Below are 25,206 nucleotides of genomic sequence, written 5' to 3'. Positions count from 1 at the left end.
CAGCAGTTTTTTTTCAAAGAATGGGTTCTTATCCCTGAAGCTGGGGTCTTTGGGTTTATCAAATAATAGATTACTATAGTCATTGACTACTGGGTCTTGCATATTTAACCCATTCCACTGATCCACCTCCCTATTTCTTAGCCAGTACAAAGCTGTTTTGATGATTGCTGCTTCATAATACAATTTAAGATCTGGAATTGCTAGGCCACCTTCCCCTGCATTTCTTTTCATTAGTTCCTTTGATATTCTGGACCTTTTGTTTTTCCAAATGAGTCTTATTATTATTTTTTCTAACTCTATAAAATAATTTTTTGGTAGTTTGATTGGTATGGCACTGAAGAAGTAAATTAGCTTAGGTAGGATTGTCATTTTTATTATATTAGCTCAGCCTACTCATGAGCAACTGATGTTTTTCCAATTATTTAGATCTGATTTTATTTGTGTGAAAAGTGTTTCATAATTGTGTTCATAGAGTTCCTGGGTTTGTTTCAAGAGGTAGACTCCTAAATATTTTATAATGTCTATCTACAGTAAGTTTAAATGGAATTTCTCTTTCTGTCTCTTGCTGTTGGGCTTTGTTGGTAATATACAGAAATGCTGATGATTTATGTGGGTTTATTTTATAGCCTGCAACTTTGCTAAAGTTGTTTATTATTTCGAGTAGTTTTTTATTTGATTCTCTAGGATTCTCTAAGTATATCATCATGTCATCTGCAAAGAGTGATAGCTTTGTTTCCTCTTTGCCTATTCTAATACCTTCAATTTCTTTTTCTTCTCATATTGCTAAAGCTAAAGTTTCCAGTACAATATTGAATAACAGTGGTGATCATGGACATTCTTGTTTCACCCCCGATCTTATTGGAAATGCTTCTAGCCTGTCCCCGTTACATATAATGCTTGCTGAAGGTTTTAGATAAATGCTATTTATTATTTTAAGGAAGACTCCATTTATACCTATGCTTTCTAGTGTTTTTAATAGGAATGGGTGTTGTATTGTATCAAAAGCTTTTTCTGCATCTATTGAGATGATCATGTGTTTTCTGTTGGTTTTGTTGTTGATATGCTCAATGATGCTGATAGTTTTCCTAATATTGAACCAACCTGCCTTCCTGGTATAAATCCTACCTGGTCATAGCATATTATTCTTGTGATAAGTTGCTGCAGTCTGTTTGCTTTTGCTGCATCCCGTAAGTTCTGGTATGTTGTCTCATTATTGTCATTCTCTTGAATGAAATTATTGATTGTTTCTATGATTTGTTGTTTGACCAAATCATTTTTTAGGATTAAATTATTTAGTTTCCAATTATTTTTTACTCTATCTTTCCATGGCCCTTTATTACATATAATTTTTATTGCATCATGATCTGAAAAGGGTGCATTTAATATTTCTGTCCTTCTGCATTGGATTGTGAGGTTTTTATGCCCTAGTACATGGTCAATTTTTGTGTATGTGCCATGTACTGCCAAGAAAAAAAAGTATATTCCTTTCTATCCCCATTCAGTTTTCTCCAGAGGTCTATCATACCTAACTTTTCTAATGTTCTATTCACCTCCTTAACTTCTTTCTTGTTTATTTTGTGGTTAGATTTATCTAGTGCAGAGGGGGAGGTTCAGGTCCCCCACTAGTATAGTTTTGCTGTCTATTTCTTCCTGTAACTCCCTGAACTTCTCCTCTAAGAATTTGGATGCTATACCATTTGGTGCATATATGTTTAGTAATGATATTACTTCATTGTCTATGGTGCCTTTTAGCAGGATGTAGTTTCCTTCCTTATCTCTTTTGATTAGATCTATTTTTGCTTTTGCTTTGTCTGAGATCAGGATTGCTACCCCTGCTTTTTTTACTTCAGCTGAAGCATAATATATTCTGCTCCAGCCTTTTACCTTTACCCTGTATGTGTCACTCTTTTTCAAATGTGTTTCCTGTAAACAACATATTGTAGGATTATGGTTTTTAATCCATTCTGCAATCCATTTCCATTTTATGGGAGAGTTCATCCCATTCACATTCACAGTTATGATTACTATCTGTGTCTTTTTCTCCATCCTTTTCCCCCCTATTTATGCTTTTCTTTCTCCTTTTTCCTTTCCCCCTTCACTAGTGTTTTGCTTTTGACCACTGCCTCCTTCAGTCCCTCCTCCCTTTTATTATCCCTTTCCCTTTTCTTCCCCTTTACTCTTACTGCTTCTTCCCTCCTTTCCCCCCTCCCTTTTCTTTCCCCTTTTCCCTCCTACTGCCTATAGGGCAAGTTAGATTTCTATACCTAACTGATTATGTTATGCCCTTCTTGAGCCAAATCTGATGAGAGTAAGGTTCAAACAATGCTCACCCCCTCCCTTCTTTCCCTCTGCTGTAATAGGATTTTGTGTCTTTTCCTGTAATGTAATTTACCCTTGTCTGCCTCCTCCTTTCTCAGTACATTTTCTAAGATCAGATTGATCCACTTATTTGGATCCATTTAACCCACTTGATTAGATTTTTTTTATCATTACATCAAAGTCAACTAATATCCACCCTCTTTATGTATACTCCTTTAACATGGTGTAATAACAATACAGTTCTCAAGGGTTGCAAGTGTCATATTCCCTTGTAGGGGTTTAAACAGCTCCCCCCTTATTAACAACATATTGTATCTTTCTGTCCCATTTACTTTTTTATGTCCTCTTGAGTCCTGTACTTGAAGATCAAATTTTTTGTTGAGCTCTGGTCTTTTTATCAGGAAAGTTTGGAAGTCTCCTATTTCATTGAATATCCATCTCCTCCCTTGAAAAATAATGCTTATTTTTGCTGGGTAGTTGATCCTTGGCTGCATTCCAAGCTCCTTTGCCTTACGGAATATCATGTTGCACGCCCTGCGGTCTTTTAATGTAGAAGCTGCAAGGTCCTGTGTAATCCTGACTGTGGTTCCATGATATTTAAATTGTTTTTTCCTGGCTGCTTGCAGCACCTTCTCTTTCATCTGGTAATTTTGGAATTTTGCTATTATATTCCTTGGCGTTGTCAATTTGGGATCTCTTTCAGGTGGTGATCGGTGGATTCTTTCTATGGTTATTTTACCTTCTGGTTCTAGGACTTCTGGGCAGTTTTCCTTTATGATTTCCTGAAAGATACTGTCCAGGCTCTTTTTTTCATTGTGATTTTCAGGTAGTCCAATAATTTTTAAATTGTTGCTCCTGAATTGATTTTCCAGGTTGGTTGTTTTACCGATGAGGTATTTTACGTTTTCATCTATTTTTTCATTTTTTGGTTTCTGTTTGACTGATTCTTGCTCTGTCATACAGACATTAGTTTCCATTTGTCCAATTCTAGTTTTTAACAGATTGTTTTCTTCTGTTAGTTTTTGTACTTCCTTCTTCAATTGGCCAATTGTGGTTTTTTTAGGGACTTGTTTTCTTCAGTGTATTTTTTTTCCAGTTGGCCAATTGTATTTTTGAAGGACTCTTTTACCTCTCTCATTTGACTATTAAAATCCTTCTTGAGCTCTTCTAAGAAGGCTTTCTGGGCTTCAGACCATTTCATATTCCCTTTTGTTGTTGCAGATGTGGGTTTGTTGACAGTGTTGTCCTCTTCAGAATTTCTGTCTTGATCTTCATTCTTCTCATAATATGAATCTATGGTACATTTCTTTTTACTCATGGTGTTTCTTTATTCCCTGGCCTTTAAAGAGACTGAGCTGTCCTGCTGGGGAACAGAGGGCAGTGACCCAAGCTTCTTGTGTTGGGAGCCTAGGTCTTGGTCACTGGGTTTGTGTGTTGGGGCCTCTTATGTTGGCAATTGGAGGCTGTAGGGTTCTGGCAGTTTACCTCATGTTGGGCTGGAATCAGTAAGGCTGGAACTTTCAGGCAATGCTAGGTTGCCTGCCTTTCCTTTCCTTTCGCTTTCTTCAGCTCCTTTTAGATGGGTGCTGCAGGGTGTTTATCTGCCTGGGGCCCCCTGCAGTGCTGCTTCCCCTATTTTTGTTGAGGTACTGGGAGACCCATTTGCTGGGCTGCTGCACTGCGCTCCCTGTCTTTTTCCAGTTCAGCTGTTCCAGGGTTTTTTTCTGGTGTGATATTTTCTGGGTTTTCAGAGGTTGATAGGGGAGAGTGAGAGCAACTACCTTTTCACTCCACCATCTTGGCTTCCAGAAGCAGAACTCCAGTTGTTTTTCTTATGAGATGTTTCACATTCTCTTCTATTTTTTCATTCTTTTTATTTTGTTTTGTTATTTCTTTGTATCTTATAACATCATTCGCTTTGCCCAATTCTAGTTTTCAAGGAGTTGTTTTCTTCCTTAAGATACTGGATCTCCTCTTCCAGTTGGTTGACTTTCTTTTCATAATTTTCTTGGTTTTCTTGAATTGTTATTTTTTCTAATTTTCCTCAACCTCTTTTATTTGATTTTTAAAGTCCTTTTCCAGTCCTTTCCAGAACTCTTTTTGGGCAGGAGACCATTTGATGCTACTCTTTGGGGTAGGAGAGGCTTCTTTCACTTCAGTATCCTCCTCTGAAAATGAACCATGGTCTTCTTTATTCCTATAGTAGCTGTCTATGGTTGGGTTCTTTCCTCTTTGCTTGCTCAATTTTATTTATTTTTAGCAGTTTGTTATTATAGCCCTAGAGTGTGGGAGGTGGTGCCTCTGGCCTCAGGGCCTTCTCACTGTTATTTTTTGAGCTTTGTCTAGGGCCCAACCTCATCACTCCTTGCCCCCTCCAAGACACAGCTAGGGCCCGCAGGCACACTATGCTGGAAATGCTCTTGCTCCCTGAGGACCCTCCAGGGCTATAACCTTCAGCTGTCCCCTCTGGCCTGGAACCAAAACCAGGACCTCAGCACTCCTGTAAGTGTCCATAGCCAGAAGTTCCACCTCTATGCTTCCCCCCCCCCAACTGTCTGTGAGGTGAGAATCCTTTGGCTGAGGCTGAGGCTACCTCCCAACCCAGCTGTCCCCAGGCTTGTTGCACTTCACTCCTTTCCATCCTCCATACCAGGGTCTTTCCTCAGGTCTTCTGCCATTGTCCCAGGAGGACCACTGCTCTGGCTCAACTCTTATTTATTTTTTCTGTTCTATGTTCACCCTGAGGCAACTATTTTGTTTTGTTTGTGGAGAAAATCTGGAGAGCTTGGAATTTTCTGACCTACTCTGCCATCTTCCCAGAATCTCCCCACCTCCCTCGTGGACATTTTTTTACAATTTGAACTTATTTTCTTTGTGGATTGTATGGCTAAGAAAGAACTTTTCCAGTGCATAGTAAGGTGATACCATAAGCACTAGACCTGTGAGTTCGCTGGTATAGGGTACTCCCAGGCGAGGAGACTCTCTCTACAATATAGGTTGCTGCCTTCTCCGCAACTAATAATCTTAGAGAGTGTCAACCTTAAACAGAGGTTTGGTCTAAAAAGAAACAAGCAGAATTAGGTTGTATATGTGCTGTTTAATATCTTTAAGCCAGAGAAACATGCATGGGAGGTCAGAATAATTCTGAGCTCAAAGACAGGATATTTGAAGGGGACTTTTATGCCCTCAGAGCAAGCCCCTATCCCCTCCTGACTCAGGATGCCTGTGTCAGCCAAAATTATAGTCTCCATATGTGTCAATCATAAACATGGAAATGACATAAAAGAGGAATGACAAGAAACAGACAATAAAATAAGAGGGCAAACCATCAAGCAATAAAATGAGAGAGGAGCCATAGTGTCCTTTGTCAGTTTATCTTACATAACATAGCATAATAGTGTTCATAAGGCCATTATTTGAGATAGTGTCTTTAACAAAGGGAGAGTCATAAAATAATAAGATAAGAGAAATACCTGATGGCACCTGGTCCTTATCAGAAGAATGTTCCTAGTCAGCTAAATCCAGCAGGAGAGCTTCCAGTTTACTCAGAGGGCACACAAGGCATATCTGTTATGCCAACCAGGGTGCCTTTTCTGATTGGTTGGTCCAGATTTTGGCATTCGTTGAGTGCTGAGGTGAAGGGTATCAAACGATCCTCAAGAGTTGCCTAGAATGCTGAGAGGCCAAATAATTTGTCCAGAGCCATAGGCTGGTATGTGTCAGGGGGAGGACTTGAACACTAATCTTCCTGGTTGCAAGATCCACTCTGTATCCACTATGCTGGGGCAGCTAGATGGTGCAGTGGATAGAGCACTGGCTCTGGAGTCAGGAAGACCTGAGTCCAAATCCAGCCTCAGACACTTACTAGCTGTGGGACCCTAGACAAGTCACTTAACCCTTTTTGCCTCAGTTTCTTCATCTGTAAAATGAGCTGGAGAAGGAAATGGCAAAAGTATCTTTACCAAGAAAATCCCAAATAGGGTCACAGAGAGTCTGAAATGACTCAGCAACAATTCTTCAATTTTAAAATATGCATTTTTTTCTCTAAATCACTATTAACAAACTGAATGAAACACAAATCAAACAGCTCTGAGATACCTCATACCTATCAGACTGGCTAATAGGACAGAAAAAGAAAATAATAAACGTTGGAGGGGTTGTTGGAAAATCGGGACACTAATGCATTGTTGATTGAGTTGTGAACTGATCCAACCATTCCTGACTCAAGCAAATTGGACACCAATGAAAAATAAAACATCCAAATTGTTGAAAAATGCCGGGGGGGGAGGGGCGGGGACAGCTAGGTGGCACAGTGGATAGAGCTCTGGCCTTGCAGTCAGGAGAACCTGAGTTCAACACCTGACACTTGCTAACTGTGTGACCTTGGACAAGTTACTTAACCCCAATTGCCTCACCAAAAAGCAAAAAAAAAAAAAAAAAACAAAAGAGTCAGTGGGGAACAAGTTTTTCAAGAAAGTAAACTCAGAAAATGAGGCAGCTACTAAGGTTAATTTTATTTCTAAAGAAATTGCTGCTCTGGGAAGTCTTTTACTGAGTATGACTTCATAAAGAAGTGTTTGCTGATTGCAGTTGTTGGATTATGTCCCAATAAAAAAAAGTGTTTTTGAGAATATAAGTTTGTCATGTGTGATTGTGCAGTGAAGAGTAGGTGATGATAAACTGATTGCTGACAAGAAGTGTAATACATCCCATTAACTAAATGGAAACAGTAAGAAAACCTGGAAAATGTATTAAAACTTGTACAGCTTAGCAAAGTAATTTTTTAACATTAATGTGATTTCATGATAAATAAAAATTTTAAAGTGTAATTAACTGATATTAATTGAAATTTCCCTTTTTAAAAAATATGGCTTATTTGCAAAATAGTTTAATCATTAATTATACCTTTACTTGGAAAGTGAGCCACTAAAAATCTATCTTCGGCCTAAAGAAGTTTAGCCTATTTTAATTTTGACCCCTACCTCCTGCCAAGTCGTGCAGGTCTGCTCTAGATGAACATGTGAGCCTGGCCACACACTGTAGCCATCAGTAGAAAAAGAGTGACTCCAAGTCTTTGCTTAGCTTTTAAACAACTCCCACCTTCCCTCATGCCTGAGTGGTCAGGACAACTGGTTCTGCTTGATAGCCACATGCCCACATTTCCCAGGGATATACAAGTTTCTGACAGGGCTAACAGAAGAGAACACTGATTCCATGCATTTGGTTCCTTGGTGGAGTGGGCAGCCCTAGGGAATACTGAGAAAAATATGTGGTGGCTGGCACATATTCTGGTATGAATCCAGGAGCTTGGTTTTATTGTCACATATGAAAACACTTAACACCTTAGAGGAGGAGCTTGTACTTCTGGACTGCTATTCTCCTGGGCACAGCTCATGGCCCTCAAGGAATACACATCCTTGGACGGTCCCTGCATTGCTCTTTGTAAGCAGCAATCCAAGTCAGGGAACCTAAGTTTAAATCCTGGGTCTGCCCCTTACTAACAGCATGACTTTGCACAGACTTTGCTAAGAAACCTCACAAGGTTACAAGGAAAACACTTTGCCAACATTAAAATGTCTAAATGGATTATTAGCCTTTCTGAGCTTTGATTCTCTCATCTGCAAAATGAGGGGAGTTGCGCTAGCTGCTCTGTAAGGTGACTTCCAGCTCTAAATCTGGTGAGGTGGGGTGACATTGGAAGAAATGAATTTAGCTACTGGGCCAAGGGGACAAGACCCTCGTTTCCCTTGTGGGGTGTTGCTGGCTGGAATTAGTGCTCTGGGGAAGAAAGAAAGAAGTCAGGATGCAGTTTGTATTTTGTCTTGGTTGTGAGCAAGTAGTTTTTCATTTGGTGAGGACTCCTGGCCTGGGTCCTTAGAGAGGAAGCATAAATGCTCATAAAGTGCTTAAACTACTTCTTATCCATTAGCTTGAGAGGCAACATAGTACAATGTAAAGACAAAAGAGTCACAAGACCTGGGCTCAAATCAGATCTAAGATGCTTACTACCTGTGTGAAATACTCTAAGTCTCAACTAAAATCCCGCCATCTACAGGAAACCTTCTCTAACTCCTCTTGATTCCAGTGCTTTTGCTCTTTCAATTATTTCCTATTTATCCCAGATAGAGTTTGCTTTACATTTGTTTGCATGTTGTCTCTTCTGTTAAAGGAAGGCAGGGGCCGTCATCTTTCACCTTTTTGTATCCTTGGTGCACAGCACAGTGCCTGGCACATTGTAGTACTTAACATTTATTGAATGAATTTAAGTTCCAAGGGAAATTTAAGTTTTCTCATCTGCAAAATGGAGGAGAGGGTAGTGGTGTGTGAAATTGACCTATGTGGCCAATAGGGCCCAAGTTCATTTGAGTTCTAAATCTGTGATCTTATTGCCTAGTTTCTGCAGTGCCTTTTCATCCATGCCTTTACGCCACACAACACACACACACATACACACGGCAAAGAATTTGGGAATGGTGTGATGCTGCCCTTCAGTCACTGGAGGGAACAGAGGGACATTTGCAAGGAAGAGGTGGGGTACAGTAATAGCTCCAAGTTGTGTTTCTTGCGGGATTGAGACAGCTTGATTTTGTTGAGTTATATGTTCTTTATGGCCTGCATTCCCCCACCCTTTTGCCATTCTCTCAGGTTGGCATATTGGAGCTTGATGCTTCAGGTGATTTCATATTGTAATGTAAATGCCATCTGAAATCTCCTTGGAACTGAGTGGCCAGGGAGGCTCACCTCTTGGCCACCCTAGGTTTATATTGCTTTATTTGGGACATCTAGCTTTCAACGGACTTCGAACCTAAATAGAGACAAGGACTTCTTATAGCAGGCTCTGAGTACAATGCCAATCCAGGACTAGATAACCAGGATGTTGTGTGAGTCTCATGGCAACCACTAATCCTGGGGCTAGGGGCCAATGGGAAACAGACTCCCCCCCAGAGAAGAGATAACTATGGATGTTTCTGGGTCCTGTTGATTTAAAGAGCACTTTAAAAAACACGTCTTTTAAAATGATGGGAATCCACAAGGCTCTGTGTGAAGTCTCTGCAGATGGCATGGGTGAACTGCTTAATTTAAAAATCAAAGTAGTAGGGCAGCTAAGTGGCACAGTGGATAGAGCTCTGTCCTTGGAGTCAGGAGAACCTGAGTTCAAATCCAACCTCAGACAGATAACATTCACTAGCTTGTGTCACTCTGGGCAAGTCACTTAATCCCACTTACCTCACCAAAAAATAAAAAAAACCAAGGTACATAGAATATGATTTACTAAGGCTGTGGAATTTTTAGACCAAAATAAACATTACCATCCTTCCCTTCCACTTTCTTTTAAACTGGATTATGGGAGGAATTTCCCATTTAGTCTTGGAGAGAGCTGCCTAAAGGATGCTAGCAGGGTAAGTGACTTGCCCAGGGTCATATAGCTAGGATATGTCAGAAGCTAGCCTCAAACCCATATCTTCTTTGATTCCAAGGCCAACTTTATACTCACTTCACCATCCTTCCTGTTGCTTGGATAAAATTCTCAGCCTCTATATTCTGAACCAAACCTAGGAAGGGGAAATTCCTCCATCCACTCTAAAGGTGGGGCTGTGCAGCTAAGGCTACTGGACCCCAAAACCACTTTCTATCTAAGTTTCTGTGACTTGCTAACCTCAACTTTAGCCGAGTGTCAAATTCTTGACCCTTTGTGTTCAGAGCACAGGACTAGCTCCCTACAAAATATTCACGTTAGAAAATTAGAAGTAAAAAGGAAGATATCTTGCCTTCTCAAAGGGTGGCTATTCCTGACCAATGAAATGTACCTTCACTTGAAAGGGAATGCTGCAGGTGAAGCAAGGTGCAGCCACAGGCTGCAGAGAGAGCAGTGCGGTTCTCACATTGCAGTGGAACGAAATGCTGGTTTTTTTCAGACTTAGAGACAATGTAGAAACTATCCGGCAAATAAGATCTTAACTACAGCCACAGAAGAGAGACCCAGCGAAAGAAACAAACCCCCCGGGATATGAAAAGACTTATTGCTACGCCATGCAGTTCCTTCCCACCTCCCCTCTTCAATTAGATCTTACTAATAAATCTTCCAGGAAACAGTAGGGGAGTCAAGAAAATTTATGAAACTTGAAAAGTGAAAGCTAAAGTTTCAGGTGATTCTCCCATTTTAAAGTGTTTTCTCTCAGCCGTATTTTCTTCGTGTCTGCTGAATCATCAGCAGACTCCCCTCCACTTGATTTGAATGTCCTGTTGTTCGTCCCTGCAAACAAAACAGAGGTTCCCAATCATGGCTCACCCCATCTCAAAAAAGAAAGAAAACAAAATGCCGCCCCTACTTTGCCTTTAAAAAAAAAAGTCTTTGCATGCTATGTACCATTATACTCTAAGGAGGGTGTTTATTCAGTTTTAGAGAACCCTTGCACTATGGTTGTCGGGGGGCGGGGGGAGGGGGAGAAGTTCAATACGTGTACCTCCTTCTTGGATTTCTGTCAACAAGGAGCACCTTGACATGTCCATAACTTCTCTCTGTGGAGCAAGGCCTGACTGGGGGGTGGGATGGAGTGCCTGGAGGGGAGTGTGTGAGACTTTAAATGTATGCAATGCCTAAACACTAAGAATGTGTATTTTTAAAGCCGGAATTGTGAGTACCTATCTAGCCTCGGGTCAGTTCTTCAAGTACACTGAAGTGCATCAAGTATAGGGGACTAAATAAACCTTTAGAGTTTTCATGGCTAGAACTTCTGTGCAAAGAGATAGTGTGACGCAACAACACTGACTAGGAGTGAATGTCTCTTGGCATCAGAAAGACCCGGGGCGTTTGAATCTTGCCTCAAGCTCTTGATTAGCTAGGGAAAGCAGGATGCGCCATTCAATCTCTCTGGAGAGACCCAGTTTCCCAATAAGTTAAATAGGATGTGATGACATCACTTATTTTCCTGGGATGCTGTGAGTCAAGTAAGATAATGTGCGTGCACCACTTTGCAAATCTTAAAAGAACTATATACAGTGACAGCCACATTATGGAATGACTGACTCTGATAAACCTGGATCTTCACAGCAATGCAAGAATCTAAGATAACTTAAAAGATTCATGAGGGAAATTGGTGTCCACACCCACAGAAAGAAACATGGAGTCTGAGTGCAGGTAGAAGCACACTATTTGCTCTCCTTTTCCTTTGTTTTGTTTTATTGCTTCATTCTCGTGGTTCCTCCCATTAGTTCTAATTGTTCTTTACATCACAACTAATGGGAAAATATGCTTAATATGAATGTATAAGTAAAGCCTATATCAGATTGTTTGGCAGTCTGGGAGAGGGGGAGAAGTGAGTGGGGGAGAAAATTTAAAACTCAAAATCTTATGGAATTGAATGTTGAAAACTAAAAATAAGTTAATTTTAAAAAAGAATTATACAAATTTAAACTGTGATTACTGAAGTTCATAAGATCAGAATTTGTTTTGCTCGACTATGCATATTTGATACAAAGATTTTGTTTTTCTTTTTCAATGGGTGGGGGAAATGGAGGGAAGAAAATAAATGTATGTTAATTGAAAAAATTTAGAGACTATTTACTGCTTAATGTTGGGAACGAACAGAAAAAACTATTTTTCCATCCTCTGAAATTATCCCTATAAACCTAAAGGTGTTTAGACTAGAAGATCTCTTCCATCTCTAAACCCTATGATCTGAAGTTCTTGATTTTTGTCCTTTGTTAGCTTAAGACAGCAGAGAAACATCACTGTAACATAGCCATTCTTTTCAAGCCTGATTCCTGTAGTCATTCTGGGAATAAGAAGCACTCAACATCTGATTCCTTTACTTAATTTCCTACATTATCAAGAAGCTAAGAGGGAATAGGGGTATGGAATGGACTTGAGGGGTCCATTGCTGTCATACGTTACCTAATTTTCTGACAAAGTAGGCATTCATTGCCATAGGTTATGGAATCTGTTCCACATACAGGGTTTAAGTCTCTTGGACATCCTGGAAGGGAATACCATTTGCAGTCGGGCTAGGAAAAGAGAGAATTAGAGAAAAGCCTGGAATAAAATGTTTTTTCAAATAGCAGAGTATCATAGGATGTTCCCTCTTATATTTCAATACTTAAATGGATATGTGATTTTTTTAAAAAGAACTATTCTGAAGCTTTGCCAGATAATCAGAAGGTACACCTTTGTAATAGCAAGTCATATTCAAGCCTTAGAATTTGTCTAGAGAGAAAAGAGAGGCACCATATTTTATAAGATCATCTGAGTCAACAATTTGTGACTATAATTGTTTTTTCTAACAACATAAAATAGAAAGCTATATAGGAATCCATTCAATTTTTCAGCTTTGCTTGTCTTCTGGGCACAGGCAGTAAAGGGTAACTAATTCCTTTTAATAAAATCTTGGGAGTATTGCTTAAGAAGCAATGTTGATTTGCATGTTAGCTATGGATAGAAAATTTTGATTATATAAAATTGAAAAGTTTTTGCACTGTACCACACAGCCTCTTTTTAAAAATAAAAAAAAAATGTTAATAAAATAAAATAAAAAATAAAAATTTTTGGAGATAGAGTTCAAATCCTGCCTCAACACTTAATACCTGTGCAATCTTGAACAAGATACTTCATGTCTCTGGGCCTCATTTTCCTCATCTGGGAAATAAGCTGATCTCTCTGAGCTAGCTTTAAATCTATGACCCTAAGGTTAGAAGATGTCACTTGTTTAGTGGACAGCTAGGTCTAGAGGATCAAGGGAGTTAGGAAGCAAATCTTAGATCTAGCATGAAATTTGCTAGTGCCACCTCTCAATCTCTATTTCTAGGCCTTGCTCCCTAGGGGTGGGGAGAAATGGGCTCTCTCCCTTCTTGACCGTGGAAGTACTCTCCTAGGTAGTGGGACCACTGAGGACTCCAGAAGTCAGCAATTTACACATGGCTGTAGAATCTTTACAATTCAAACTATAACAAACGATGTCTGAGTACTTGGTGATTCAAGGTCCATACTCACTACTGTACCAGAGGTTAAATTATATCTGCCCTGATAGTATTCTCACACTCCCCGTTTTAGGAGCTTCAGGTATGATTCTAGTCATCAAAGTGGTAGTCATGACATCACGACAGACAGAATGCTAGAGGAAATAGAGGGCCATCCTTGGAGTCAGGAAGACCTGGATTCAGGTACGGCCTTTGACACCCACTAGGGGTATGACCATGAGTAAGTCTCTCAGTGTCTCAGAAACTTCTCAAAGATTATTAATTAGAGATCAGCTGCTAATCTACATTGATGAAAGAAGTTATTGTACCAAATTTCCCTCCAGGAACCTCTTCATCCTACAAGATTATGACCTGGAACTCACTTCATCAGTACTCTATTCCTGACTGTCCGTCACCCCTAGCTCCCCTTCTGATTAGAGGGGATAGAGAGCTCTATGTCCATTTCCACTATGTCCATTTAAGGAGGGAGCCCAGGTAAGGCGTTTCCCACACAGTTGCATTTCTCTGAACTTGTCCATCTTACCTGCCTGCCAAGTACCTTCTCCCTTACCTTCTCCCCTTCCCCCCTCCCAGCTATTCTACTTCCTTTTTATGTTGTCTTCTTTCTTTAGATTGTAAACTCCTCGAGGACAAGCATTATTTTTTGCCTTTCTTTGCATCTCTTAGCACTTAGCTCAGTGCTTGGTACTTAGTAGGTTCTGTGGTGTGTGGGTGGGTGGCAACTGGGGTTAAGTGATCTGCCCAGGGTCACGCAGCTAGTCAACATCTGAGACCAGATTTGTACTCAAGTCCTCCTGACTCCAGGGCTGGTGTTCTATCCAGTAAGGCTCCTAGCTGCTCCTTAGTAGGTTCTTAATAAATGTTTATTGACTGACTAATGAAACCACATGTCCAGTTTTAAAAAAAAGAAAACTATACCATGCTTGAATATAGTCATACTAAGGGGCAGCTAGATAGCACAGTGGACAGAGCTTGGAATCAGGAAGACTTGAATTCAAATCCAGCCTCAGACACTTACCAGCTGTGTGACCCTGGTAGTTGCTTAACCCTGTTTGCCTCAGTTTCCTCATCTGTAAAATGATCTGGAGGAAAAAAAATGGCAAACCACTACAGTATCTTTGCCAAGAAAACCCCAAAGTGGGGGAATGAAGTCAGACACAATCAAAATTACTGAACAAAGTAATTTCTAAGTTCCCTTCCAGTTTTAGATTCAATAAATCCCATTGTGTAATACGAATACATTAATGTGTTCTTAAGAAAATTGGGAAAATAAAATCATTCCCTAGACCTTCAAACTGTAGGGTTTTTTAATGGAACTCATACACCTATCTTTATCTATATATCTTGCCTAGTAAAGACACTAGTGTCTGAAAGGAGGCAGAGGGTTTCAAATGCTTCTGGAAGCCTAATGAAATTTGAGTCTAATTTTATGACTCTATATCATAAATGGAAACAAAAAAAGTTATTTTCTACTTACCATTTCTGGGACCCTGTTATCATCATAGAAAGCATAGGATGAAGCCACTAAAAGAAATCAAAGAACATTGTTCCATAAGCATTCCTTAAATAAGTTATTACCTGGTAATCTTTCATCAGTACTTTCATTTTCAGGTATATCCAGGTCTAGGACTTTTATTCTCATCCATATCTTTCTAAAACACCCCTCACTCCCCCTTCCAAACCTAGCCTTGGCTGGAATTAGGTTGTTCTCTCACACTTCCCTGGGAAGACTTGCAGGTAGAACATTTATTCCTATTGTTAAGTCACCCTCTTTATGGGTTTAACTGTCCTAGTTTATCTGAGTTTTGAGCTACAGAGTAAAGTTCAACGTGGAGATTATTTATGCTAAAGGTATTAACACTTTTGTTCTTGGTGGCTTTGAATTTAAAGCCAGGTAATCAAAGTTCCCCAACTTTATTTAAACTCTATGCCCTACCAAATGGAAGCTCTTTAAAGTCTCATCTGGCTTGGATTCCTTTTAACTTTACATTTTGTTTTTGACAACACTTGGTGTATCACTGATACCCAATACATAAGACACAAGTTACCTAAGCTTAACTTGTCAAGTTGTCAAGTACAAGATAGGGAACGCACGGCTAGGCAGCAGCTGTTTGTTTGAAAAAGAGCCAGGGTTTTAGTGGACTACAAACTTAGTAAGTGTCAAATATGACACAGCAGCCAGAAAAATTCATGTAATCTTAGGAAACTGAAGACAGTGTCTCTTAGGATTAAGGAAGTAATAATATGGTTGCCTGGCACATGGTAGGCACTTAATAAATCTTCATTAGCTGTGTCCTGGCCAGATCACAACCAAAACGTTATCTAGAGGGTGCCACATTTTACGAAAGACAATAATAAAATGAAAAGCATCCAGAGGAAAGCCACCTGGGCAGGAAAAAGCCTCAAGATCAGGCACGTGCAGTTTAGTTGAAGGTACTTCGGATCTTTAGCCTGGAGAAGAGAAGACGCAGAGGGGACATAATATCTGGGTTCATGTGTTTTCTAAGGGGTATCGCACTGAAGAGGGATTATTAGACTTACAGTGCTTCATCTCAAAAGGCAGACTCTAGGTGTTGGGTGAAAGAGAAAAGAGATCAATTTAGGTTTAATGTAAGGAAAATTTTCCTAACAATTAGTTACCCTAAAGTGGAATAGGCTGGTTGCCTAATGAAATAGTGAGTTCTTCTTGCTGGAAGCATTCAGGCAAAGAATGGATATCAATTATTAGAAATACTGTAGAGGTCCTAAAGTACTTTACAAATATAGTTATTGCAAATTTCCCTCACCTTCAGGTACTGAGAATTCACCCACATATGGTAGGATCATTTTTGTTATTTAAAAAAAAAACTCCTGGTCTTTATTTCCAGAAAAATCTCCACTTCCCCAGCTGCTCTAAGTAACAGTGACTGCATTAAACAGTTAAACATTAAACAGAGACAAAAGCATTCACATAGAGAAGGAAGGGGAATTGAAGGTGAAAAAAAGGCATTTAGTAAACTCCTAGCTAGGTGCTTGACTTCTGAAATGTTTTCCTCACCAGGCAGGAACTGGTCACCCTTGTCCAAAAAGTAATGGAGAAAGTTCTCTAACATGTCATGAGGTGGAGTGGGACTGGACCTCTGATTTCATCAGTGCAGGGAGCTCAAACTTTCTCAACCAATTTCAATCCTCACAATCTCTGCAACTTAAGAGTCTGAGGATGCTGGCTTTAGTGGAGAGAGAGTCGTCCTTGAAGTCTGGTTCAAGTCTAGCCTTGGCACACTTTGGTGACCCTTGGCAAGCCATTTATTTAATCTCTCCTTTCTTTTTTTTTTGGGGGGGGGGGCTAGGCAATGGGGTTAAGTGATTTGCCCAAGGTCACACAGCTAGTAAGTGTTATGTATCTGAGGCCACATTTGAACTCAGGTCCTCCTGAAGCCAGGGCCACCTAGTTACCCCCTTAAAAGCTCCTTTCTAAAGGCAACAGATGCCATACAACCCCAGGGCATTGGATTTGGACAGAGGTTTAATCCAACTGCCCCTATTTTCACAGATGAAGAAGCAAGCCCAGCCTAAGGCAAGTACCTTCTTTCCTCTACCTCCCCCGTACCTCTTCCCCTAAAGGTTCTCAGTAGATGGGAATCCCTTAAATTATTTCTTCCCTCCCCTCTCTTGTGGGGGGTGGGAGGGAAGATCAGGTAAGGAGGGCACTGGCCAGTCCCAACTGTACCCTCTACCTGTGAAGTTCTTGGTCAGAAGCATCACGAACAGGGGGAACACAACGGAAAACAGCTTCATCCTCCCACGGTAGGCGCTTTCGCTCTCCCCAAGCGGTCTTCCAGCACCTTCAGAAGCACTTGGAGGCGAGCGATCGTTAACGCTCACGAATTCTGTGACTCTACCGGAAAGGTGAAGCGATATACACTTTGGCCCCGCCCTTACATTCCATCCTACCCTACCCGGGGCCCCCACTGGACTTGACGGCCATTCGCGTCATAAACAGCTCTGAGGCCGTGGCCGGGGGTGGGGGGAGAGACGAGGAACCTAGAGAGGAGGCTTGGGGGAGAGGAGAGAGAGGAAGAGGGAGAGAAAGGAGGAGTCAAGTCTACCTGAACTCCAAGACGGTCTCCACTTGGGACATGATTGAGCCCATTATAGGGAAGGCAGGCGGCAACCGGGAGGTTTCCAGGGATAGAAGAAAGATTTCATTCATTCCGAATGTATGTTCTGAACTACCTGAGCTGTCTTAGGGAGCTCTTCCTAAGCACCTTAGCCTACAATTAAAATCAAAAGGGTAGAAGCAGACCCACAAACAGTCTCGGGTTTAGCCAGTTTGTGTGCCCTTATGTGCGTTTTTCTTCAAAGGGGCCATCTGGATAAGAAGAGGTTAAATCTTAATTAACGGCTTTGTGTTTGTTCCTTTTTATTTACTTATTCAACCGCCTGTAAGGACGATAATGAAAGAAAGAAAGAGAGAGAGAGAGAGAGAGAGAGAGAGAGAGAGAGAGAGAGAGAGAGAGAGAGAGAGAGAGAAAAGACGGCTATTCTGTTACTAACAATAAGACCTGCCCTGAAAATAGACTATTTTTGGAGGGTCAGTGTACATAGAGAGAGCCATTCTGGAGAGTGTAGGATCATAGATTTAGAGTAGAAAAGGATGAGAGAAGCTTTTCCCTCCATCCTCCTCCTAGTACAGAGGAAGGAAACTGAGTGCCAGAAAAGAGAAGTGATTTGCCTAAAATCACAGAGGCAAAAGTGGCATAGAAGACTTTTGGATCCAAATCAAACACGCAAATGTTACATTATTATATTGCATTAGAAACTCCTATGGAATCAGCAAAGATATTAAGAGGATAGCTTCAGTAAAGTCTTGGGCTACTAAACCCATGAAAATCAACAGCATGTCTGTATAATAATGATAAAGTCCAAGAGGCAATAATAATAGAGCAATCTCATCAAGATAACTGTAAAATTCATAAATAGTTGGGAAGTGATGTACCAAAGCACAAGAAATACTTGTATAGCTACAATTACAAAATGCTTCTTAAAGAAATAAAGAACACTTTAAATAGTTGAAGAACTATTCAATGCTTGTGGCTGGGCCATGCCATAAATACAATGAAAAATGACAATACTACTGTCAACTCCCCAAAAGTAGGAATGCAAGGACATTACTAGAATTCTGACATTACTAGGATTGTTCAGAAAGAGTGGTAGATGTTAACAATTTTTCTGTCATTATATTAACAATTTTTTGGCACTACCAAAGTTAATTTATGGTTTTATTGCTATACCAAAGGGATATCAAAGGGATACTTTACAGAACTTAATAAAATAATAAAAATTTATTTGTAGAAACTAAAGATCTCCCATAGCAAGGGAAATAATAAATAAAAGGTAGGAATGAAGGAGGAATAGTACTGCCAGATCTCAAACAATATTATCAAGCAGCAATCATCAAAAGCTTTTGATTTTGTTTTTTAAAAAAATAGTGTAGATCAATGGAACAGACTCAACAAGGGTGAATCAAAAATAATTTATTGAACTGAATAACTCAATGTTCAGTAAACTCCAAAGGATAAATAACTTAGGAAAGAACTCCATAGTAGATATGAACTACTAGAAAACTGGAAAGAATTTGGTAGAAATTGGATTTAAACTAACATTTCACACCATGTTCCATAATGAATTCAAAATGGATTCATGACCTAAATATTGAAGATCATACCATAAAAAATTGGAGAAGTAGATCATATAACTTTCAGAGTTTTGGGTACACGTATTCTTGAGAAAGCAATTTCAAAAGATTTTTTAAAAATGTTTTGATTACATGAAATTGAAAATCTTCAACATAGGGGCAGCTAGGTGGCGCAGTGGATAGAGCACTGGCCCTGAAGTCAGGAGGACCTGAGTTCAAATCCGGCCTCAGACCAAACACTTGACACTTACTAGCTGTGTGATCCTGGCCAAGTCACTTAACCCCAATTGCCTAAAAAAAAAAAATCTTCTGCACAAACAAAACTAAAGCATCTAGGATAAGAAGCAAAGAGGTTGAATCAAAAAAAAATCTTTGTATCATTTCTGTGAAAAGAGTTTGATATTCAAGATATATAGATAACTAACAGACACATGTAAGACCAATATAACTCCTCATTAAAGAAGTGTTCAAATGATATGAACAAACATGCCTCAAAAGAATTATGGAGAGCAGCCCAAGATGGTGGGCTTCAAGGATCTGGTGTCAGATGAGGAAAAGGTACGGAAAGCGGCCAACTTTATCGCTTACATTCCCCGAGGAGAATTTAATGAAGTATTTAATGATGTCAGGTTCCTAATTAGTAAGGACAATCTCCTCAGGGAAAGGATAGCTGGTGGTTTTGACCTGTATAACAAAGATCAGTTCACCCAGTGAAGATAATGATCAGGTCTTAAGCACAGAACGTGGTGAACTGCATAGTAGCAGATTTTTAGATCCAAGAAATAGTTTCCTTTAAGTTTGATCACTTATGGAAAGAAGCAAGTGACCCCCAACCTGAGGGCACAGAAGGAGCTTTGAAGTCTTTGAAGTTTTGAAAGAGGGCATCTTGTGACAATGCATTATATACAAGATCATTATTCCAGATCTGTACTGTTTATGCTAAAATTAGAGATAGGCAGAAGACTATTATTGCCTGTATTGAGAGCCACAAATTTCAGTTTAAAAACTTCTGGAATGGTCATTGGAGATCAGAATGGAAATTTACCATCACATCACCTACAGCTCAGGTGGTTGGAGTGCTAAAGATTCAGGTCCACTACTAGGAAGAAGGCAATGTTTAGTTGATTAGTCATAAAGATGTACAGGATTCAGTAACTGTTACTGATGATGCCAAGGAACTTATTAAAACCATAGAGTATGCCAAAAATGAATATCAGACCTCAATTAGTGAGAACTATCAAACAATGTCAGATGCCACATTCACTGGCACTGGCAGCTTACACTCGCCCGGCACCAAAATCAGCTAGAACAAGACGCTTAGACACAAGATTGGCAAAGAAATGCAAAAGGCTTAAGGCTGAATGTGAAATTCTCCAATTGTAACATGCAAAGAAGAACAAGAACAAGAACAAGAAAGGAAAGGAAAAAAGGGGAAAAAAATTATGGTCTTTTAAGTAGATGGTTTATAAACAAGTGTGGTATTTTGCTAAGGTTTTCAAAGTTAATGGGTGTTCTAACCTCTTGGAATACTATTGAACCAACAGCATTGTCTTGATGGGGTTTTTGGGGGAGTGTGTGTGTGTGTGTGTGTGTGTGTGTGTGTGTGTGTGTGTGTGGTCTTTGCCATGCAACTTGCTATTGTGACTGTATCTACTTGCAGGATTTTTAAAAATGCATTTATTTTTAACATTGAAAAAAGAAAGAGAAAGAGATATGTCCTAGAATTTATATATTGGTTAGAAAATTTCCTAGCCATGAAAGCCATCTCACAAACAGGCAGGTAATGTTTTCAATACTCTCCTACTCTTACGCTTAATAGCATTTCTAGTACAGCAGTGGTTTTTACTGATCAACCAATAGCTAAGGACGCTATGCTGCAAGATATATCTATAGACATCCTTTCTCTTCTCACTGCTGATTACCACTTAATGGCATGCTGGTAGCTGTAGATTTTTAAATATTTGGAATAAGGTTTTTAACGTGCCTTTGGTGGGAAAAAAAAGGGGTTTTCTGGAAATTACACAATAACCAGCTTCTCTGAGAGAAATTTGGGGGTTTTGTGTTACTGTTCATTTTTTAATCCAAAGACATACCACATTCCTTCCGAGTGAACTTGGTTGCTTTCTTTCTTTTCCAAAAATTCCTTTCCCCCTAATAACATGGTTGTTATGGGCATCTGCATTTTTAGAATATAGTTACCCCATTTATATATATTTTTTTATATTCAAGAACTACTGACACAGTCTGAATGTAGAAGAAATATTAGAACTTGAAAAATGCAGATGCCTGAGGAATAATAGGTATACCGTGCTTAATGCTTTGCAGCAGGTTACTGGAGTTTGTACTATAAGAGTATTAATCAGACCTGTGCATTAAATAAAAAATAAGAATTGCATCAAAGTGAGAACAGTAACTTCTAAGTAGTTGTTGCCTGCTTCTTAATGTACTTAGAGGGAACATTGGCAATTCACTCTAAATGATTTGTAAAACTTATTTGACATTCTCCTTCCGTCCTGCCTGCCAAGAACTCACCTTAGGCTGTGATGCCCCAGTCCTTCCAGGAGGGTGAGTTCCATAGTTCTCAAAACACAGAGACAACATGGATTTGCCATAGCTAGTGTCAGAACTATGTATGGTGAATTCATTCTACATTGTTTACTCTTAGGTGACCAGGCCTTAACATGAAGTCATTTTTTTTAAACCAAGTGCTGTCTTCCTATCTCCAAATACACATTAAAGAACAGGATGTTTGTACTTACAGTGGCATTGTTTATGTTCAGTAACATGGTTAAGCAAGAGTGTTTCCAAAGTGTCCCGTTATTTATGTAAACTTTTTCCCCCAAAATAAAGTATATTTATTTGTGTTATTTGACAATCATAATATCTATCCATATTATAAAATCCTCTGTACCTACTAGTAGAAATAACTGATTTTGTTCTAAAAAAAATATGAACTATTAACCAAATGAAAGAATGTTCAAAATCACTAACAATAAGAGAAATACAAATCAAAACAATCCTGAGATTTTATCTCCCACCTAGCAATTTGGCATAATGACAGAATATATGAATAGTCTATGTTGCAGGGAGGGAGGCTATGGGAAGATAAGCACACTAGTGCATTGTTGGTAGAACCATGATTTAATATGACCAATTGGTAAAGCAGTTCGGAATTAATAAGTTGACTAAAATGTCCGTACTCTTTAGCCCAGAGATTTCACGACTAGGCACATGCCCCAAGGAGCTCACTGATTAAAAAAAAAAATCCCTATATTCACCAAAATATTTATAGCAGCACTTTTCATGGCATCAAAGAACTGAAAAAAGTAAATACCCATTAATTGGGGACTGGCTAAACAAGTTGTAGTACATGGATATAATAGAATATTACCATACTGTAAGAAAAGATCAATATGATGAATACAGAGAACCACCAAAAGACTTACATGAACTGATGCAGAGTGAAGCCAGCAGAGCCAAGAAAATAATATATAAATGGATACAATCAGAAATGAACATTGCAAAATTACAAAGAATATTCATGGACTGAAAATAGAGACATGAGAAATCCTACCCCCCTACCCAACTCCTTTGCAGATACAGGAGGTATGGAACTCTGAATATGTTGTCATATTTTTTAATACACTGTTGCTCAGTTTTGCCAATTGTTTTTTTCTCTACCTTTTTTTTTCTTTAAAAAAATTACTCATTATATGGAATAGCTTTCCAGAAGGGGGGAGGAAAAGGGGAAAAAAACACACAAACAGTAGTATACAAACAAGTTCTATACAGGACAAATTGAAAATAATCAACAGAGGGAAAGTATTAGCATTAAGAAGGATCAGGAAAAGCTTCTTGTAGAAGTGAGAATTTTAGCTGAGATTCGAAGTCAGAGAAGTTAGGAGGTGGAAATAAGGAGAAGAGAGAGTTCCAAGCATAAGGGATAACAAGTTAAAATTCCTGGAGTATCTATGAATGTAATGGAATATTATTGTTCCATAAGAAATTATGAGCAGGCAGACTTCAGAAAAACCTAGACTTACATGACCTGATGCTGAGTAAAGTGAGCACAACCACGAGAACATTGTACACAGCAACAGCAACGTTGTACGATGAATAATTTTGGTAGACTTAGCTCTTCTCAGCAATGCAAGGATCAAAGACAACTCCAAAAGACCCATGATGGAAAATGATATCCACATCCAGAGAAAGAACTATGGAGTCTGAATGCGGATTGAAGCATAGTCTTTGCTCTCTGTTTTGTGGTTGTTTCTTCTTTCTTGTGATTTCTCCCATTGATTCTAATTGTTTTTTACAACACGACTAATGTGAATATATGTTTAATATGAATGTATATGTATAGCCTATATCAGATTGCATGCCATTTTGGGGATGGGGAAGGGGAAGGAGGGGGAGAAAATTCAGAGCTCAAGTCTTACAGAAGTGAATGTTGAAAACTAAAAATATATATATTTTTTGAAAATAAATAAATAAAAGAATAAATGCCTGGAGTGTAAAGATGGAGTGTCTAGTTTCAGGAAAAGCAAGGAGAGCAGTATCACTTGATTGCAGAGTACATGGGAGAGAATAAGAAATCTAAGAAGACTAGAAAGGTAGGAAAGGATCAGGTTATAAAGGGTTTTAAAAGCCAAACAGAGGATTTTATATTTGATCCTAAAGGCAATAGGGAGCCACTGGAATTGTTTGAATGAGGGAGTGGAGGGTGGAATAAGATGGTCACATTTGCACTCTAGGAAGGCCTATTCAATAAATGAAAGGAGGATGACTTAGAGTGGGAGAGATTTGAGGCAGAAAGACCAATCAGCAGTCGATTGCAATCATCCAAAAGGAATGAAGTGATGAAGGCCTGGACAAGGGTGTTAGCAATGTCTGAGAGAGAAGGGGGAATATACTAGAGATGCTGTGAAGATAGAAATAACAGGACATGGCAACAAATTGGCTATTGGGGGAATGAGGGAGGTGAGAAAGAATAAAGAGTAATTGAGCATTGCAGCTATTCTGTGAGCCTGGGTGACTAGATGGTGGTACTCTTCAAATTAATAGGGAAGTTAAGAAGGGAGAGAACTTAGAGGGATCAAAGAGTTCTCTTTTGGACATGCTGAGTTAAGGTGTCTACTAGACATCCAATTCAAAACATCCAGTAAGCAGTTGGAGATTTCAGACTTGAGGCCAGGAAAGAGGTAAGGGCTGGATAAATAAATCTGAGAATCATCTGTATAGAGATGATAGCCACACAGCTAGGAGTTGACAGAACCAGGAGTTGAATCCAGACCTTCTGATTCCAAAAACCAGTTTTTTTTCCATGCTGCCTCTAGTATAGAAAACAAGCCATAATTAGCATGTGGCATTTAAGACTCTTTGAGGAAATACTCACAAAACTGTTAAATCAGGTCTGCTCAGCACAAAGTGAAATGAAGGCTTGGACTAGTCTCCTGGATAATTCAAGGAGTTTGAGGGAACAAGGCAAATATCACTTTTTATTGAGTTATCTGGGTAAAACCTTCTAGAATGATAGGATTGTCGTGGTTGCGTGGCCATTAACCAGGAATTCTATTAAAACTCCAGAGCAGGAGAATACCACATCTCTTCTTAAGAGCTGATTTTTAAAGGTGCCAACCACAGAACAAAAATGAGTTTGAAAACATATGGTGAAGTTTCATGTTCTTGAACGCTAAATTTAAGTATAACCTCCACCTTTTATGTGACAACAGAGTTAGATAAGACCATCTAGAAAATGATATCTTTGTAAACTCAAACTATTGGCCTCACAACCATGATAAGCATGTGTTCTGCATTTCTGGGACAGTCTCAATTCAATATTCAGTCCCATTAGCCCCATAAAACATTTAAAGGTCCTGGAAGTCCCAGTATTTCAGTGAGTAGTAACTACATGAGTTGGAAGGCTAGTACATTGAATTAATGTTGTTGTTTAGTCATTTCTCAGTTGTGTCCAGCTCTTCATGACTCCATTTGGGATTTTCTTGGCAAAGATACTGGAAGGGTTTGCCATTTCCTTTTCCAGCTCATTTTACAGATGAGGAAACTAAGGCAAACATGGTTAAGTGTCTCGTCTAGGGTCACACAGCTGATAAGTACTTGAGGCCAGATTTGAACTCAGGAAGATGAGTCCAGGCCCAGCACTCTATCTACCACACCACGTAGCTGTTCTGTTGAATTGATACATCAGTATGTGTGTTTATGTATATATACACACA

General features: G+C 39.3%; 1 protein-coding gene and 1 pseudogene across 1 annotated transcript; one reads left to right on the top strand and one right to left on the bottom strand.

The window, feature by feature from the left end:
- Positions 1-10,416: 10,416 nt before the first annotated feature.
- On the bottom strand, positions 10,417-17,163 carry SPINK2 (serine peptidase inhibitor Kazal type 2). The gene is made up of 4 exons (XM_020975336.2): positions 17,010-17,163; positions 14,771-14,817; positions 12,215-12,324; positions 10,417-10,573 (listed from the first exon to the last, which is right to left on the bottom strand). The coding sequence occupies exons 1-4, from the start codon at positions 17,068-17,070 to the stop codon at positions 10,528-10,530; spliced, it is 264 nt and encodes an 87-aa protein (XP_020830995.1). The 5' UTR covers positions 17,071-17,163; the 3' UTR covers positions 10,417-10,527.
- Positions 17,164-19,067: 1,904 nt separating this feature from the next.
- On the top strand, positions 19,068-20,520 carry LOC110200173 (F-actin-capping protein subunit alpha-1 pseudogene; annotated as a pseudogene).
- Positions 20,521-25,206: the final 4,686 nt, after the last annotated feature.

Source organism: Phascolarctos cinereus, unplaced genomic scaffold (assembly GCF_003287225.1).
Source record: "Phascolarctos cinereus isolate Bilbo 61053 unplaced genomic scaffold, phaCin_HiC Scaffold_9;HRSCAF=440, whole genome shotgun sequence".
Lineage (NCBI taxonomy): Eukaryota > Metazoa > Chordata > Mammalia > Diprotodontia > Phascolarctidae > Phascolarctos > Phascolarctos cinereus.
Note: the sequence above shows the minus strand (reverse complement) of the source record. Positions and strands in the feature narration are given on the sequence as shown.

Bases quoted from the DNA above. Each gene is read 5' to 3' on its own strand.
- SPINK2 (XM_020975336.2), bottom strand. From the start codon at position 17,070: ATGAAGCTGTTTTCCGTTGTGTTCCCCCTGTTCGTGATGCTTCTGACC. The intron at 14,818-17,009 runs GTAGAGGGTACA...GATTTCTTTTAG, and splicing joins TCTGACCAAGAACTTCACAG to TGGCTTCATCCTATGCTTTC. The intron at 10,574-12,214 runs GTAACGTATGAC...TTTTGTTTGCAG, and splicing joins CTACTTTGTCAGAAAATTAG to GGACGAACAACAGGACATTC.